At 40.8% G+C, this 15,769-nt stretch overlaps 1 protein-coding gene across 1 annotated transcript in view; it reads right to left on the reverse strand.

The window, feature by feature from the left end:
• HSD17B12 (hydroxysteroid 17-beta dehydrogenase 12) overlaps positions 1 to 15,769 on the reverse strand; it is a 166,734-nt gene that overhangs the window by 4,540 nt on the left and 146,425 nt on the right. The window contains exons 8-9 of the mRNA XM_028111182.2: positions 12,842 to 12,923; positions 10,280 to 10,345 (exon numbers count right to left, since the gene is read on the reverse strand). Coding sequence (XP_027966983.1) covers positions 10,280 to 10,345; positions 12,842 to 12,923 — 148 coding nt within the window. The remainder of the gene's footprint in view (positions 1 to 10,279; positions 10,346 to 12,841; positions 12,924 to 15,769) is intronic.

Here is a 15,769-nt window from a genome sequence, read left to right on the forward strand (position 1 = left end):
ACCCTTCTACAGGAAGTATTTTGGGCAGAACTAATTTTACAAGTTGCTTAAGCTCAAAACTTTGCCATTACAAAGATGCCCGCCTGGAAACAACCTGGGTCTTCTCAGCCACAGGTGCAAACAAGGGCCCTGGTCTTCCGATTTAGAATCCCAAAGTGAAAATAATTAGGCCATAAAGCAAAGCTGTTGATGTTTTGTCCTTATTCAGCCTGTTTTTTCATTTTCATTTTATTTATTTTTTAAGATTTGTTTTGAAGGAGGGCAAGAGACAAGCAGGCGGAGTGGCAGGCAGAGGGAGAAGCAGGCTCCCCGCTGAGCAGGGAGCCCGATGGGGGGCTCGATCCCAGGACCCTGGGATCATGACCTGAGCCGAAGGCAGATGTCTAACCGACTGAGCCATCCAGGTGCCCCTCAACATGTTTTTTAAAAAACAAATCCCTGGAGACAGCGTGGTATCTTTTTTTACTCCCTCACTGGAGTAGCTTGCTTAGGTAATCTGGTCCTTACAAAACAACTGAGGGGGCCTGACTCAGAACAGGAAGGCTACTATAACTTAATGTCATGGAGTACTGGAAAGATGGATGCCCAACACTGCATGGCAGGTATTCAAGAATCAGATACTGAACCTTGTAACTTCGGGTGGTAGAGCATCTCTCCTGTTGTCACCTGTACTAAACATGCCTTCTTGAATTTAAAAATGACCAGAACAACTCACAACCAGGCTTTGGAAAACGTGGATCCAGCGGACACCAGACTCTAGTCCATTTGCACAGTATGGAATTCTGGACACGATGTCCGATCTGTCTTTGTGAGCATCACGTTCAACAGTGTGATTGGCACACATTCTTAAGGCAGAGGCTGTGGCTCTGAGGAGGCATTTTAGAGAACCTTTTCTCCTTATGTCTGTCTATTCATCTTCCATTTCAGGATCTGATATCCTCCAGAAGACCTGTAACTACATACACAGATCCTAGTTTGGGGAGCTGGTGTTATTTTACTTGCAGGCCATGAGATGAGCATTTCCACAAAAGGGCTCTTGCTTATCTCATCACTCTGCTGGGGCAGAGATCCCTGATTACATGGCATTGAGCAAAGGCCCCACAGTAACATTACATATAAGCCTTAACACCTAAGCCCCAAATGAAGGAGTGAAAATGTCGTATGTTCTGTACAAAGAAAATCCTTGATAAAAACTGGCTGGCTGATAATCTCAGAAATGACCTACCTCCAAATATGTGGAATTTATATGTTAACATTCACATAACAAAAGGAAAAACAGTGTAATATCACACACACACAAAAAAAAACCATTTGCTTAACAACAAACATTTCCCAAGCACCTACTAGGACACTGCTGTTAGCAGTGGAATACGGTTGTGAACAGAAGCAAAGTCCTTAATCTTACAGACCTTATATCTGGGGTGAGGGTGGGGCACAAAGACTACAAACAAGTAGTAAAAAATGATACTACATTGGGAGGTGATAAAAAGGAAAAAAGAAAAGTAAGCCTGACTAAGGACAGAGGTGACAGAAGCTGTTCCTGCAGGTGACCAAGAAAGGCCTCTCTGATGTGGTGACACAGAGCAAAGATTTCAGTGAAGGGAGAGAGCTAGCACAAAAGCTATCTGGGTAAAGATCCTTTTCGACTGAAAGAATAGGAAGTGTGAAGGCCCTGAGGTAGACATGTGCTTGAAGTGTTTGAGGAACTGCAAGGAAGCCAGAGAAATGGCAGGGGATGAGAGATAATGTGGAATGTTTGAAATCAGAACATGGTAGGTCATAAGAACTCATGATTCTACTCTGAAAGAAATTAAAAGCCACCGGAGAATTTTTGAGTAGAGAAGTGAAAATGACCTGGATTTAGCTTTAAAGAGATCACTCTGACCGTTGAGAGCAGACTGTGGGGGCTACAGGCAAGGACGGGAGGAAGGGAGGCTGGGTAGGAAGGTACTACAAAATGTTCAGAGCACGTGAACACAATGGCTTAAATTAGTGGTAGCAGCGGTGGTCCCAAAAAGTGGTCAGAGAGTGGATATGTTTAAAGGATACTGAAGTCAACAAGATTTCCCAAGGCACTGAATTTGGGGTATGAGAGAAAGAGGTCGTAGGGTATGAGGTGGGGGAATGTCATTTTTGAAATCAGGTGGACTTGACCACTTACTAGTTGTCTGACCTTGACCAAAATACTGAGCTTTAGTTTTTTTCCTCTGCAATTGGGAGATATAGCATCCTCCTTATTGTACTATTACAAGGATTAAATAAAATAATTGTCGGTTAAAGTGTGTGGGATTTGAACTCTGGTATTTTCTAAGGTTTATAATATTTATATTTTTCAGAATAAATTTAGAAAGAGAAACTTGGCTGAATTTTTATATTTTGTAAAAAGTGGAAGAACACCATACTTACAGAGTGACTCCTGAGGTAACCACCGGGCTATGTTAGTTCTTTCTGGACTTACTCTGACATCTTACAATTATTACCCCTGAAGTTTTTTAGTTCTTGTGGTGCAAAACTGTTGTAAAGGCAAAATAGATGTTATCAATGAAAAACATGGAGATTCACGTGGCTGGAAGGGATCAGAGTCCAGTGATCCCTAACAGGACGAACGTTACTATTCTTAAGCCATTTCTCAAAGTCGGTGCAGTTGACCAGATATGATTATTTCCTGGGAGAATCATATTGCTTTATAGTTCTACTTAGATTCCATCTGCACTAACAAAGACACACTCCATTACCTTCTTTTGTTGGCATTGGCAATTTAACAAGAAGAATGGATGAAGAATTCCATTTTCAATCCGGATAGCCACTTCTCAGTATTTAGCTTTCTAGCTCTTTGAAGCCCAAAAGATCTCCAGGATTATTCTAAGCTATAAAATATTTAACAAAATATAAAAGAGGAGTATCTTCTTTCGTTTAAAAAAAAAAAACACAAAACCTTGAATTTTGTTTTCTCCCTCATCTCAATGTGTCCTATTTATTTTCTAGAATTATTCTGATTAAAAACTGCATTTAGCTGAATTAACAAAACCATCAACTCTCATCACCCAAGAGGACCAAAGCCCTGGAAGGTGGTAACTTAAGAGAAGGGGGCCCAGTGAATGTCCCCATTACAGTAAGTTCACATCTAAATGGAGTATTCTTCTGCAATCTCATGCTAAAAATGAGAAAACCATTTCATTTTCAGGCCAGCTAAAACCTACAACCACCTTCTCTGGGTTTCGTGGTCTTGACCTGTGTCCTCATCTGTCCTCTGGTAAAGAGTCAGATAAACTAAACCCTAAGGGATGGTTTCAGTTAGCAAATGATCTCCTCGTTGATATCATTTCCAGACACTTGGTTTCCCAGCTCCAAGGAAGAAAACTGTGTGGTGCAGAGAAACACCTCTGTGAGAAACAGAAAGAACACAGACTTCGGAGTTATTCAAACCTAGGTTACAAACGCAGAGATCGGTAAATTCCCCATACTTTCCCACATTCTTGAACACATCACCCTCCTCCAGTTTCTTCATAGTGCTTATCACTGTATACTGTCATCTCATTCGTGTATCTGTTTACTTGTTTATTGTCTCCCCACTAAACACAAGTTTCTACCACATCTGTCTCCATCTGTCTTTTTGCCACTGTATCCCCAGGTACCAGACTACTAGGTACCGTCTATAAATATGTCTGGATTGAAGAAATGTGGTGCACAATATATTCCTCTAGTTTTGGACTTAATATCCCTTGTCTTTGTAATGTGTTTAAATATCTGTTTTCTCTTTCTGTGCGTGCCTTGAGGACAAGGATGGTGTCTTATTCACCTTTGTTACCTCCCTGCCTCGCTAAGGACCTGGCAAGCAGCAGGCATTTGTCATCTGACACACTGGACTGACCTTACGCAAGTTACACAACTCCTATCACTTCTTTGTTTCCTATCTGTAAAATGGAACTAGGCTGAGGTCTATCTCAAATAAGGTAACAAAATAGTGGAAAACATGGAACGTACTGTACATATTAGATAAATGCAAGTTTCTTTCCTCTCTTCTTCACACTTGCATATCAATTCAGTTTCTGGTGTTCTCATATCTGCCCCATCATTTGTGCCCACTTGCCAGAAGGGGAGACTAGGGCCCCAAGTAATGAAGCGGCTTTCTGTAGGTCAGATGACCACTGACTGGTAATATCAGAACTAGAACCTTGGTTTGCTGATGCCAAGCCCAGCGTCCCTTCCTCACTGCCCCTAAGCATACCAGTGACAACTGTGGTCTGCATAAAACCATGGCCTGGATTGAGGAAGCTGTGACTTCTTGCTTTGAAATGACCAACTAGCCAGGCAGGGCTTCATGAATTCTTTAGCATCAAAAACCTCTTCATAAGGCAGGTTTGTGAGGAATCATCACAGGATGCTAAACCTAGGGAAAACTAAACTGATATGGAGGCAGGATATCTGCCTGATCTTAAAGTGCCTCCCCACAGACTGCTTAGTAGTAGTAGTGCAAAGTGCTTTGTGGTACACAGACATTCATTGTAAAGGCCCTTTGAGCTTCTTCTCTTGCTCCCACAGGCCTCTGGTCTTGAATTTTCAAGTAGTGCAAAGGGGGAAAGACAGTAACTATACAGCAGAGAAAGTGGGTAACACCTTGAATTAAGCAACCAAATCAGTATCAGCAATGAAGGGCAGATGGATATCGTGCGTCTCTGGGTATGACGCCCTGAGAAAGATATAAAACCATGTGTGCCATTTTGGCCAGGAGAGCCTAACGTGAATTTAACCATGAGGAAGCACCAGAAAAACCCCAAATAAGTAGTGTTCAGTCAAAAAGAGCAGGACGTGTACTCTGATCTTTACAAGTGTCAATGTCATAAAAACAATGAAAGGCTGTGGATATATTCCAGATTAAAGGAAGCCAAAGGGACAGGAGAGCTCGAGTCCCTGATCCCAGAATGAATTATTTACTGGGGACAGAAAATGCCATAAGGAATATTATGGAGTCAAAAACAGAAATACAGACAGTAAATTAGATAAAAATATTGTATCAGTGTTAACTCTGAAGTTGGGAACTATGTTGTGGCTACATAAGAGAATATCCTTAGCCTTTGGCAGTGCACACGGAAGTGTTCAGAGGTAAAGAACCATGATGTGTGCAACTTACCTTTCAATAATAAAGCAAATGAAGTTGCATTACATTAAGTGAATCTGGGTAAAAGGGACTAGAATGTTCTTTGTATTATTCTTATTCTTACAGCTTTTCTGTAGATTTGAAGTTACTTCCAAATAAGTTTTTAAAAAACAAGGCAGCTTGTGAAGGTTTCACAGAATAAGAGTTCAGTAACTATAATTTCAAGAAGGTGGCTTAGTCTTAGCTATTTCTTATACTTTTTCAGCATTCATGGCTAGTTGGTACATGGCATACTGAAGGAGCTGGTACTGGGGCCCACTAACTGGCCAGTCGGATCACTTATGATTTTGCCCTTTGAAAGAGTTAAGCATAATTCTGAACGGGCTTTAATTATAGGGCAGTAATGAGAACAGACAGTCCTCACCAACATACCAACATAAGATAAGGCTTACTCAAGAATGAACTTCTTACCCTCAATTCAAACATAATGGACAGAATTTATCAGGTCCAAAATTCACCTTTTTTTTTCATTAGCTGTCCCCACTGTTCATTTGCATTTCCACAAAATGCTTATTTCATGGCAAATCTGAATTCATGAAGGAAATTTTAAATGCTCTCACAAAATTATAGGAAAGAAGTTGAGGGAAAGATGGAAAGAGAAAAGCAAAGGAAAAAAGAAGAAATTAATATAAAACAACCTAAAATCAAAAAACATACTCTCTTCTCTCCCCAAAGAGCAATCTGATATACATTCACATGGAGGGAGACCTAAAAAGATAGCTTTCCTTCCAAGGATTAGAAGAAACTGAAATGTGGCAACACAGCATTAGCTTGGAAGCCCTCTAGATACAGAGGTTGAAAATTCAAGACCAGAGGCCTATGGGAGCAAGAGAAGAAGCTCAAAGGGCCTTTACAATGAATGTCTGTGTACCACAAAGCGTGGCCATGCATAACCAGAGTCTTCCCTGATACCAAGCAAAAGGCAGGTCCCTAGTGTGCCCCAAATTACATGTGTCACTAGCAACACAGAGACAAACAAGATTAAAAAAAAATCCAGATCTCAAGAATATACTGCAGTGGGGGGAAGCAGGGGAGCCAGAGAGTTATCAGGCCGAGGTATATAACCAGAAAGAGGAGAGCAGAAGGAAAGGCACATCACGCGGCTGAGATTTGGTTTCCCAGGGCAGGTGAAGTGTGGCCTGAGCCTTGAAAGACGGATAGGGGTCATAGGCTCAGGCATGAAGGGGGTGGGGAGACGGGGAGTGGGGAACAGAGGGGAAAGGCGTGCCAGCCTAGAAGCCAGTCTGTGAGGGCAGAGCATGTCCTGGCCACCACAGGCCCCTCTGGCCTGACGCAGGGAGGGACGATGGGGTGGTAAGAGAGGCGATGGCCTTGTGGAGTTGGAATTCAATCCTAAACACCGCAGGCAGCCACTGGAGGACTATGAAGGAAAGCAACATACCTGACTTGGCTTCTAGCAAGATCACCCAGGAAACAGTATGGGGGATGGAGTGGAAAAGAAAATTGCCAATAAATAACTCTTGGCCCCCAAAAAACGGGCAGACATAAACCACCACCAAAGAAAAACCAATAATTTTTAACTCTGAGCTTTATTTAGACCAGCTAAATATTTCTGTCCCTTTGGTCAGAACTAGTATGACATTCTATTCTACTTCAGCATTCTGATGTGTTCACACGGAATAAATAAGTTCACACAGAAATAAGCCGTACTTTCCTTCACAAACATGTGAGCTTTTACTTATTTATTTTTTTGCCAAATTCACACTACATTTAAACCTTGAATGAATTCATTTGAAGGAAGACGATGATCAATGAAATTACATAATTGAGAATTCATTATTGGGGAAAAACAAGTTTATCAAAGTTAAACATTCCAAAAAACAAATTGCTAATATGTTTTTGTCGTAGTTTCTAGTCACGCCAGGCTAATAGGAAGAGAATATGGAGAAAAGATCTTTGAGGGAAACAAGCTGTGGGAATGAGAGAGGAGACGGTCTTGTCTGTTCAGAGAATTTCAGAAATTGCTCGTCTGTGCTCAGAGTGTAATACTCCCTTTTGTCATTCAAGCACTTGCAGCTTCTGGCCATGCTGCCCGAAGGTCACTCACTGATGGATCTGTGAGATTCCTGCTTTATCTCAGTAGGTGTTTAAAAATTATGAAATTAATAACTTGATTACAACAGAAATGGCACGACACTGTGTGGCACGTGATACCTTACATCCCGTCAATGCTTTACTGTCTCCTTGTCACCAAAATATACCAGTTCTACACAGCAGATTTCAGCTACTAGCATTAAAATGACAGGGTCAAGGACAGAAGGGGGAGTATGGTAGTTCAGTGTAAAATTCAGGATTCTCGAAAACCCTGTCTTCCTCCCCAGTGTACCCTATGTATTAATGGGAAGATGCAAATCAGAATAACGTCAAAGGGCTACGACATCTAAGGACCACATGGGTGAGACCTCAGGAGGGGGCTTCGAGGAAGCAGACGCTAAGATGGCCCTGGAAGATGAGGAAACATTGACCCTACCCTTCCCTTCCCTACCACTCTCTCTCTCTGTGGGTGACTTAGCTACAGTCTCCACTCAGAGGATATAAGGGGTTAGAGGCTAGATCCAGACACCGCTTCGGGCCATCTCGACTGTCCAAAGATACAAGGGAGGAAATGGAGCTGAGCCCGTAACTGCCTGAGCACAGACGGCACCAACGTGTTCAGCGCTGTCCTAAAGGCCTCAAGTTAGGAGCCCAGTGATTAAAAACAAAGGCTTTGGTGCCAAACGGCCTCAGATTTGAGTCCTGGTTCAACATGGACAAATGGCTTAAACTCTCTAACCCCGATTTCCATAAATTTACAGAAGATGATAATCACACCACCTTATGAGGCCATTACAACATAAAACGAAATAAACGGATATGTATAAAGTGCTTAGCACTGTGCCTGGAAAGTAACCCTTCAAACATTAGCTATTACGATGACGGATCATCTGGGGCTTCAGGGTGCAAAATTTGAAATACTAGGCTCACAATAATGAGAGCCATGATGAACAACAGGGTATGTGAAGAAGTGGGGGCAGGTCGTGGGTGGTAGTAGGAAAGGGGTACGCATTGCAACTTCTCCTAAGACATCGTTAAAAATGTGCCTAAGCAGGGAAACGCTGTGAGCCATTATTTCTTTGTGTTGAATAAGAGCTGCTTTGAGACAGACACTCATAAAAATCCCTACATTTGCTTCCTCTCATATTTGGTATTGTATTTTCACAGCATTGTGTCTGTTAGCTACATAATAAAAACATAGGTCTCTACAAAAATTAAGTCAAAATGGATCAAAGGCCTAAATGTAAAAGCTAAAACTATAAAACTCTTGAAAGAAAACAGGGGGAGCGCTTCATGACCTTAGATTTGGCAATGATTTCTTGCATAGGACACCAAAAGCACAGGCAACCAAAGGAAAAATAGATAAACTGACTACATCGAAATTAAAAACTTTGGTGCATCAAAGGGCACAATCCATAGAATGAAAAGGCAACCCACAGAGTAGAAGAAAATATTTGCAAATCATATATCTGATAAAGGGCTAATATCCAGAATATATAAAGAACTCCCACAATTCAACAATAAAGAGCTAACAACCCAATTAAAAAAGGGTGAAAGTGGGGCGCCTGGGTGGCTCAGTCGTTAAGCGCCTGCCTTCGGCTCAGGTCATGGTCCCAGGGTCCTGGGATCGAGCCCCGCATTGGGTTCCCTGCTCCACGGGAAGCCTGCTTCTCCCTCTCCCACTCCCCCTGCTTGTGTTCCCTCTCTCGCTGTGTCTCTGTCAAATAAATAAGTAAAATCTTTAAAAAAAATAAATAAAAAAGGGTGAAAGTTTTGAATAGACGTTTCTCCAAAGAAGATATAAAATGGCCAGTAAGCAGCTGAAAAGGTGTTTAGCATCATGAATCATGAGGGAGATGCAAATCAAAACCCCAATGACAGACCACTTCCTACCCATTAGGACAGCTATTATTTAAAAACAAAAAAACAAAATAAAAAGTGTTGGTTAAGGATATGAAGAAGTTGGAACCCTGGTATGTTGTTGTGGGACTACAAAATAGGTAAGCTATCACGGAAAAAAGTAAGGCAGTTCAAAGAAAAAGAAAATTCAGATATACATATATATAAATAAAATTGCCACCTGACCCAGCAACTCCACTTCTGGGTACCTATCCAAAAGAACTGAAAGCAGGGTCTCAAAAAGATAGGCATATACCTCATGTTCACAGTGGCACTATTCACCTAATTTCACCTAACAGCAGATGAATGAATAAACACAACGCAGTGTGTATATACCATGGAATTCTATTCGGCCTTCAAGCAGAAGGGAAGTGTGACACAAGCTACAACATAGGTGGACCGTGAAGATGTCACACGAAGTGCAATAAGCCAGATGCAAAAGGACCGAGACGGTAGGATTCCACCCACAGGAGGTCCCTCGAGTAGTCAGGTTCAGACAGACAGAAAGTAGGATGGAGGGTGTCCAGGGCTGGGACAGGGGGAAGTGAGGAGTTACTGCTTAATAAACACAGTGTTTCAGTTTTGGAAGATGGGAAAGTTCTGGAGAGGGATGGTGCTGACGGTGGCACAACAATGTGAGTGTACTTAATGCCACTGACCTGAATACTTCAAAGTGATTTAAATGGTGTTTTCTGTTATGTATTTTTACCACAATTAAAAAAAAAATGAACGAAAACTCGCTACCACACCTAAGTCATCCTGGTGCATGCAGTCCTCCATGCTCTGGAAAGAGCGGGCTTTACGCACTCTCTGCCTGCCCTTGTGGTTCTGACACTGTGGCTCTGGGAACAGATCACAGAATACCTTACACATCTGGCAGCTAAGAGATACTGATAGTCCCAATTTTCTCAAAATAAAACTGTAAGAAATAAAACCGTGCACTTAGTCCTACTTTAAGTAACCCTACTTCAGAATTCTAGGGGATAATTTTTTTAAATCTAGACTTAAGTGCATAAAAGAGAAAGAAATCATGTCTTTAATGGTGTGCTAACGTCACACTCACTCACTTCCTTAGGAATGTGATTTTCGTTCGTTGCCAAGACGGCAACAGTTGCTGTGGAAACCACACAAAAACAGGGATACGCAATTGAAACAAACCCCACTCACCTGCACAAAGATGCCCTTGCTCTTATATTCCTCATGGAGGCACTGAGAGAAGAAATCCACAAAAGCCTGGGGTGGGGTGGGAGTGAGAAGGAAACACACACATTACATCAATTGGTCTGATTTATAGTCGTGGCAACACAAATAACAAACTAACCATTTAACACTGGAGTTCCTAATCATTCTTCTTATTTCAAATGCAGAAGAGACCTTAAAAAAAAAAAAACACCTCAAAACCTCAAGGTGTGGGCGCCTGGCTGGCTCAGTCGGTTAAGCGACTGCCTTCGGCTCAGGTCATGATCCTGGAGTCCCGGGATCGAGTCCTGCATCGGGCTCCCTGCTCCGCAGGGAGCCCGCTTCTCCCTCTGACCCTCTTCCCTCTCGTGCTTTCTATCTCTCATTCTCTCTTTCTCTCAAATAAATAAATAAAATCTTTAAAAAAAAAAAACAAACCTCAAGTTGTTTTTATCTTCCACTAAATTTTATTCTCTTACCAAATATAATCTTCAGACCAAATTCTGACTTAACCAGAAAAGAGTCTTATATCTTCTTTTTTTCAGAAAATTACTTTCCAAGAAGAAATGTTTTATTATATAACAAAAGATACAGTCCTCCTCCCCACTTGCGACTCAAATGGAAACACAACATGAATTCTGTTCAACTCTCCTCTATAGGGATTTTGTTGTCTGTAAAGAAAAGAGCAAACATCCTCTTGGTCCTTTGGGATGGCAAGATCCAAAAAGTGTAGGGATAAATGTGACAGCCCATCTTCTTCTGATAGTAAAATTTTAAATCTATTTGTAAAATATAATGTACCATTTTTCAAATATAGACTCCCTCTCAGGCTTAAAATACAAAGTATCAATAACAACTCTACTAGGGTCCCAATTAATCACAGTTTTGTGCCCATGGAGCAAAACAGGGTGAGAAGCTGGAGTGCAACAATCACTTCAAGAAACGTGGTGTTCATTTTAAACCTACCTCCTGTATATTTCAGAGATACAGGAAGAAAGGAGATGGCAGCAGTGGGCGTGGTGCCACACTTCTTCAAAACAGTTGTCACTGTTCACATTTTTCCAGTGGACAGAGTCAGGTGAAAAAGAAGGGAAGCATTTTGCTCTTTTCCTTCTCTGACATATCACAAGTTCTTATTATATTTTGCCCATTTTTCCCTAAAAGCTTGTTTAATTTCAGCATCTCAATGGTCATTTTCATTTCAAAGATGTATCCTATACCTCCAACAATGGATTAGAAGACGCTATGGACCTGCAGGCGGCAGGAAATGTATTCTAAATAATTTTTCCTACTAGTAATGTGAAGAGGTGAATGGTGATATTGTATAGAATTATGACATCTTACAGAGAGTTCTAGAAAATCCTTGCTTCACTCTAGAGTGACAATAAATACCAATGAATTCTGAATAACGTGGCAAAATACTCACACTCTCACCTCGGCTATCTTGTACCTACTATGTGTATTTATGTCCTGACTGGCGGCAAATTCTTCCACTTAGCTCTGCAGAGTTGGAACTTTTGCTGGATGAAGGTGACTCATTCATGAACCAAATCCCCCATCACTAACACCATGTTCTGATCAACAGAGCTGACTGACCTAGGCCAGCTCTCTACGGAAAGCACAAAATCAGGCATACCTCGTTTCCTTGCATTTTGCCTTACCTCACTTCACACAGATGGTGTTCTTTACAAAATGGAAGGTTTGTGGCAGCCCTGCATCAAGCAAGTCTATCGACACCATTTTTCCAACAGCATATGCTCACTTCTTGTCTCTGTGTCATATTTTGGCAATTCTCGTAATATTTCGAGTTTTTGTTATTATATTTGTTATGGTGATCTGTGTTCAGTGATTACCACATGTTGAAAGCTCAGATGACAGCATTTTTAAGCAATAAAGTATTTTTTAATTAAAATAGGTACATTGCTTTTCTAGACATAATGCTACTGCACACTTAGTAGACTACAGTATAGTGTGAACATTAACTTTTTATTTTTACGTTGACCCTAGTGTAAATCTTTTTTTTAAAATAAAGATCTTTTTTTAAAAAGATTTTATTTACTTATTTGACAGAGAGAGAGACAGTGAGAGAAGGAACACAAGCAGGGGGAGTGGGAGAGGGAGAAGCAGGCTCCCCGCCGAGCAGGGAGCCCAATGTGGGGCTCGATCCCAGGACCCTGGGATCATGACCTGAGCCGAAGGCAGACGCTTAACGACTGAGCCACTCGGGTGCCCCATGTTAACCCTAGTGTTAAACATAACTTTTATATACACCAGGAAACCAAACCACTCATTTGATTTACTTTATTGTTGATATTCACGCTACTGTGGGGGTCTGGAACCAAGCCTATAATAACTCTGAGGTATGCCTGTATCAGTTTTAAAACCAGTCGACTACTAGGAGAATAAAGCATCTGTGGATCTGAGATCTTGCTGCCCCATTCCTTTCCTTCCCAGTCCATTTGAAAACAGCCAACAAGAGAACTCCAAGAAGCTTCTATGCCTATTTCTTGTCATTCTTATTCTGACATGATTTACTAAAAAAGTGTTCACCTTGGTTGCAGAGTAGATGGCCAACAGTGGAACTGGGGCTATGCCACTGGCAGAGGAAATGTTCAGAATTGCCCCTTTAGATCTAGAAAGGAAAATGCACCAAGTAAACAGAATGAAATCATAGACACAACGGCTTGTAAATTACAGTTCGCGACATAGAATTATTTTAAACAGAAGAACATTGCTGTTTTTCTAACACACACATCTCCCCTCACCTTTCATCAGCACATGATACTCTTGGTCAGTGAATGAGGCATAACTCAATCAACTAAAAATAGCTCTTGACTGCAATTAGCTCATTTCTGTTTTAGTAATGTGGGGCATGACTGGATCAGAGCTACAGTCTCCTCCAGCTGATCTCTCCTGTCGGAGGTCTTCTCTGGCCACATCACCAAGAATCCTCGGTCTTAGAAATACTCTCATAATCCTTGCATGTCTTTATTTTGGCCTGCCAGCACATACTACCTTGCTGTAGTATTTAATCATTGCATATGTATAAATGTTTTTCTCCCTCAACAAAACCCTAAGCTTCTGTACACCTCGTCTTACAGTTTTCCTCAAAATCCCCTGCACAGTCCTGAGCACGTAACAGGTACTTAATAAAACCTCCTGGCGATGCGTGAATGGTTATGTTCTGCCCTCCTACTTCCTCCAGGTTGTAGATGTTCAGTCACAAAACAAAGAGCTGACTATAAAATTTTGTGACTCTATAGGAGATCAAACCATATTCTTTGCCAAAAGGCCAAGCTCAATTTCTACTGTAACTTCTGGAGACTACTGAAAGCCCGAAGTCAGAAAGTTACCAGGAATTACTCATTTTACTAAAAAATGAAAAAAAAAATTTTTTAAAGATTTATTTATTTGAGAGAGCGAGAATGAGAGAGAGAGAGAGTACATGGGGGGGGGAGGGTCAGAGGGAGAAGCAGGCTCCTCGCCGAGCAGGGAGCCCGATGAGGGACTCGATCCCGGGACTCCGGGATCATGACCTGAGCGGAAGATAAATAAATAGTTGTCAGCAAGCATATACAGGTGGGCAAAGTATGGAATTAGGGTTTTAGGAATTTTCAACAGAATTAAAAGCCAACTCTTCCCTCCTCAAATCCATTCTTCTCAGGGTAGTGGGTGGGGTGTCAGTCCCCTTCAGCTACTGCAAGCGACCCTACCTACCTCCTGTCCTCCAGGTGAGGCTCCTTTCCTTCCACTCAGCTTCCCCTTGTTCTTTTTCTGAATTTACCCTCCCCCAAGACCTTTTTTTTTCAGTATTTTTTTAAAAAGACTATGTAGATCCATTTTATGCAAAATAATAAAAGAAACATGATTAAATGGAATCTAAGTTATTTTAGACATAAATCTGAAAAAAAATAATCCCCAAAGGTAACCCAGTCCATCTGTCAGCCTCTAGGCGAGATGCCACTTCAACTATCAAACAGAAGTCTGGACCCTCAGCTTACTGTGTCCCTGGAAACAAGTTGTTGTCTTTTGTTATTATTTTTTAACCCAAGTCCTTACTAGTAATACACACGTTCTAAGCAGTGAAATCTTGGGTCATCAAAATCAAATCTCAAATTTAAAAATGTTATATTGGGGTTTTAAAGAAAGTTGGAAATATTTAGTCAATGCATTGATTATATCATTCTTGTATGTTTTGCTTGTATCTCAGAGACAGAAAAGGCTTTTGTTTTTATTTTTATTTTTTTATTTTTTTTATTTTTTTAAAGATTTTATTTATTTATTTGAGAGAGAGAATGAGATAGAGATAGAGAGCACGAGAGGGGAGAGGGTCAGAGGGAGAAGCAGACTCCCCGCTGAGCAGGGAGCCCGATGCGGGACTCGATCCCGGGACTCCAGGATCATGACCTGAGCCGAAGGCAGTCGCTCAACCGACTGAGCCACCCAGGCGCCCAAGGCTTTTGTTTTTAAATATTGGTAAAGGAGTACGGTGTCTATCAGGAGTTAGGACCCAATCACTCTAAGGCAAAAACTAGTAATTAGGAATGAATATCTAAGATTTTGATTTTATCTGTATTTGTGAGAAACTCCTCTGATCAAAATGGACAAAAGCTACTTTTGTTACTGGAGACTTTTAATAGAGTATTAATTTATGATGTTTAAAATTTCTCTATCTTTTTAGGGTGTTGAAAATGTTCTCAAATTAGATTGTGGGGATGGTTGCACAGCTTGGTGAACACACTGGAAACCACCAAATTGTACACTTTACATGGGTGGATTTTATGGTATGTGAAATATATCTCAATAAACCTGTAAAAGACAGAAAGAGAGAAGTGTATTTATGATATATTATAAGGTGTCACGTTTAAGCTCAGAGCAGATCCCATCACATGAAAGCTAAGAGAGCTATGGTATCTTCTGCAACACAGAATGCTTTCTGAGAAGTAACCCCAAATCTGGACAAGTTGCACCCCCTTTCTGAGCCCTATGTATTCTTGTGGCTTTAGGTAGCATTTTATTTTAACCTCTTCTCGTGTAATCAGGAATTGCTATGGCCTCACTCATTTGGAGCAAATGAAGAAAAAGCTAGTTTAGAGTAGTTGTAGATGATAATGTTCTTCACGGAAGCTGTAATATATCGCTGCTGGTTTTATCAGCAGGATTATGTGCTCCATTGTACTCAGATTGGCAGGGGGTTACATGTGCCCTTGAATAAAAATCTTAACATTTTTAATTTCATTCCTCACAAATGAAATGCACTTTAAAAGTCTTTTAAAATTAAAGTTTAATGTTATCAAATGCATTTTAAAAATGAAATCTTGATCTTACCAAAACTCACTCTTAAAACTTCACTCACCAAATCAATGATTTCAATACAGGAAAATTTATTTAAAGACAATAAAAACTTCTTTCCCATTTTCAAAAATAATAGACCAATAATCAAATATGTCACAATTATGCAGGTATGCTCCTTTAATT

The sequence above is a fragment of the Eumetopias jubatus genome, unplaced genomic scaffold (assembly GCF_037043125.1).
Source record: "Eumetopias jubatus isolate StellerSeaLion01/CBP00866 unplaced genomic scaffold, mEumJub1_p1.0 scaffold_13, whole genome shotgun sequence".
Classification (NCBI taxonomy): Eukaryota; Metazoa; Chordata; class Mammalia; order Carnivora; family Otariidae; genus Eumetopias; species Eumetopias jubatus.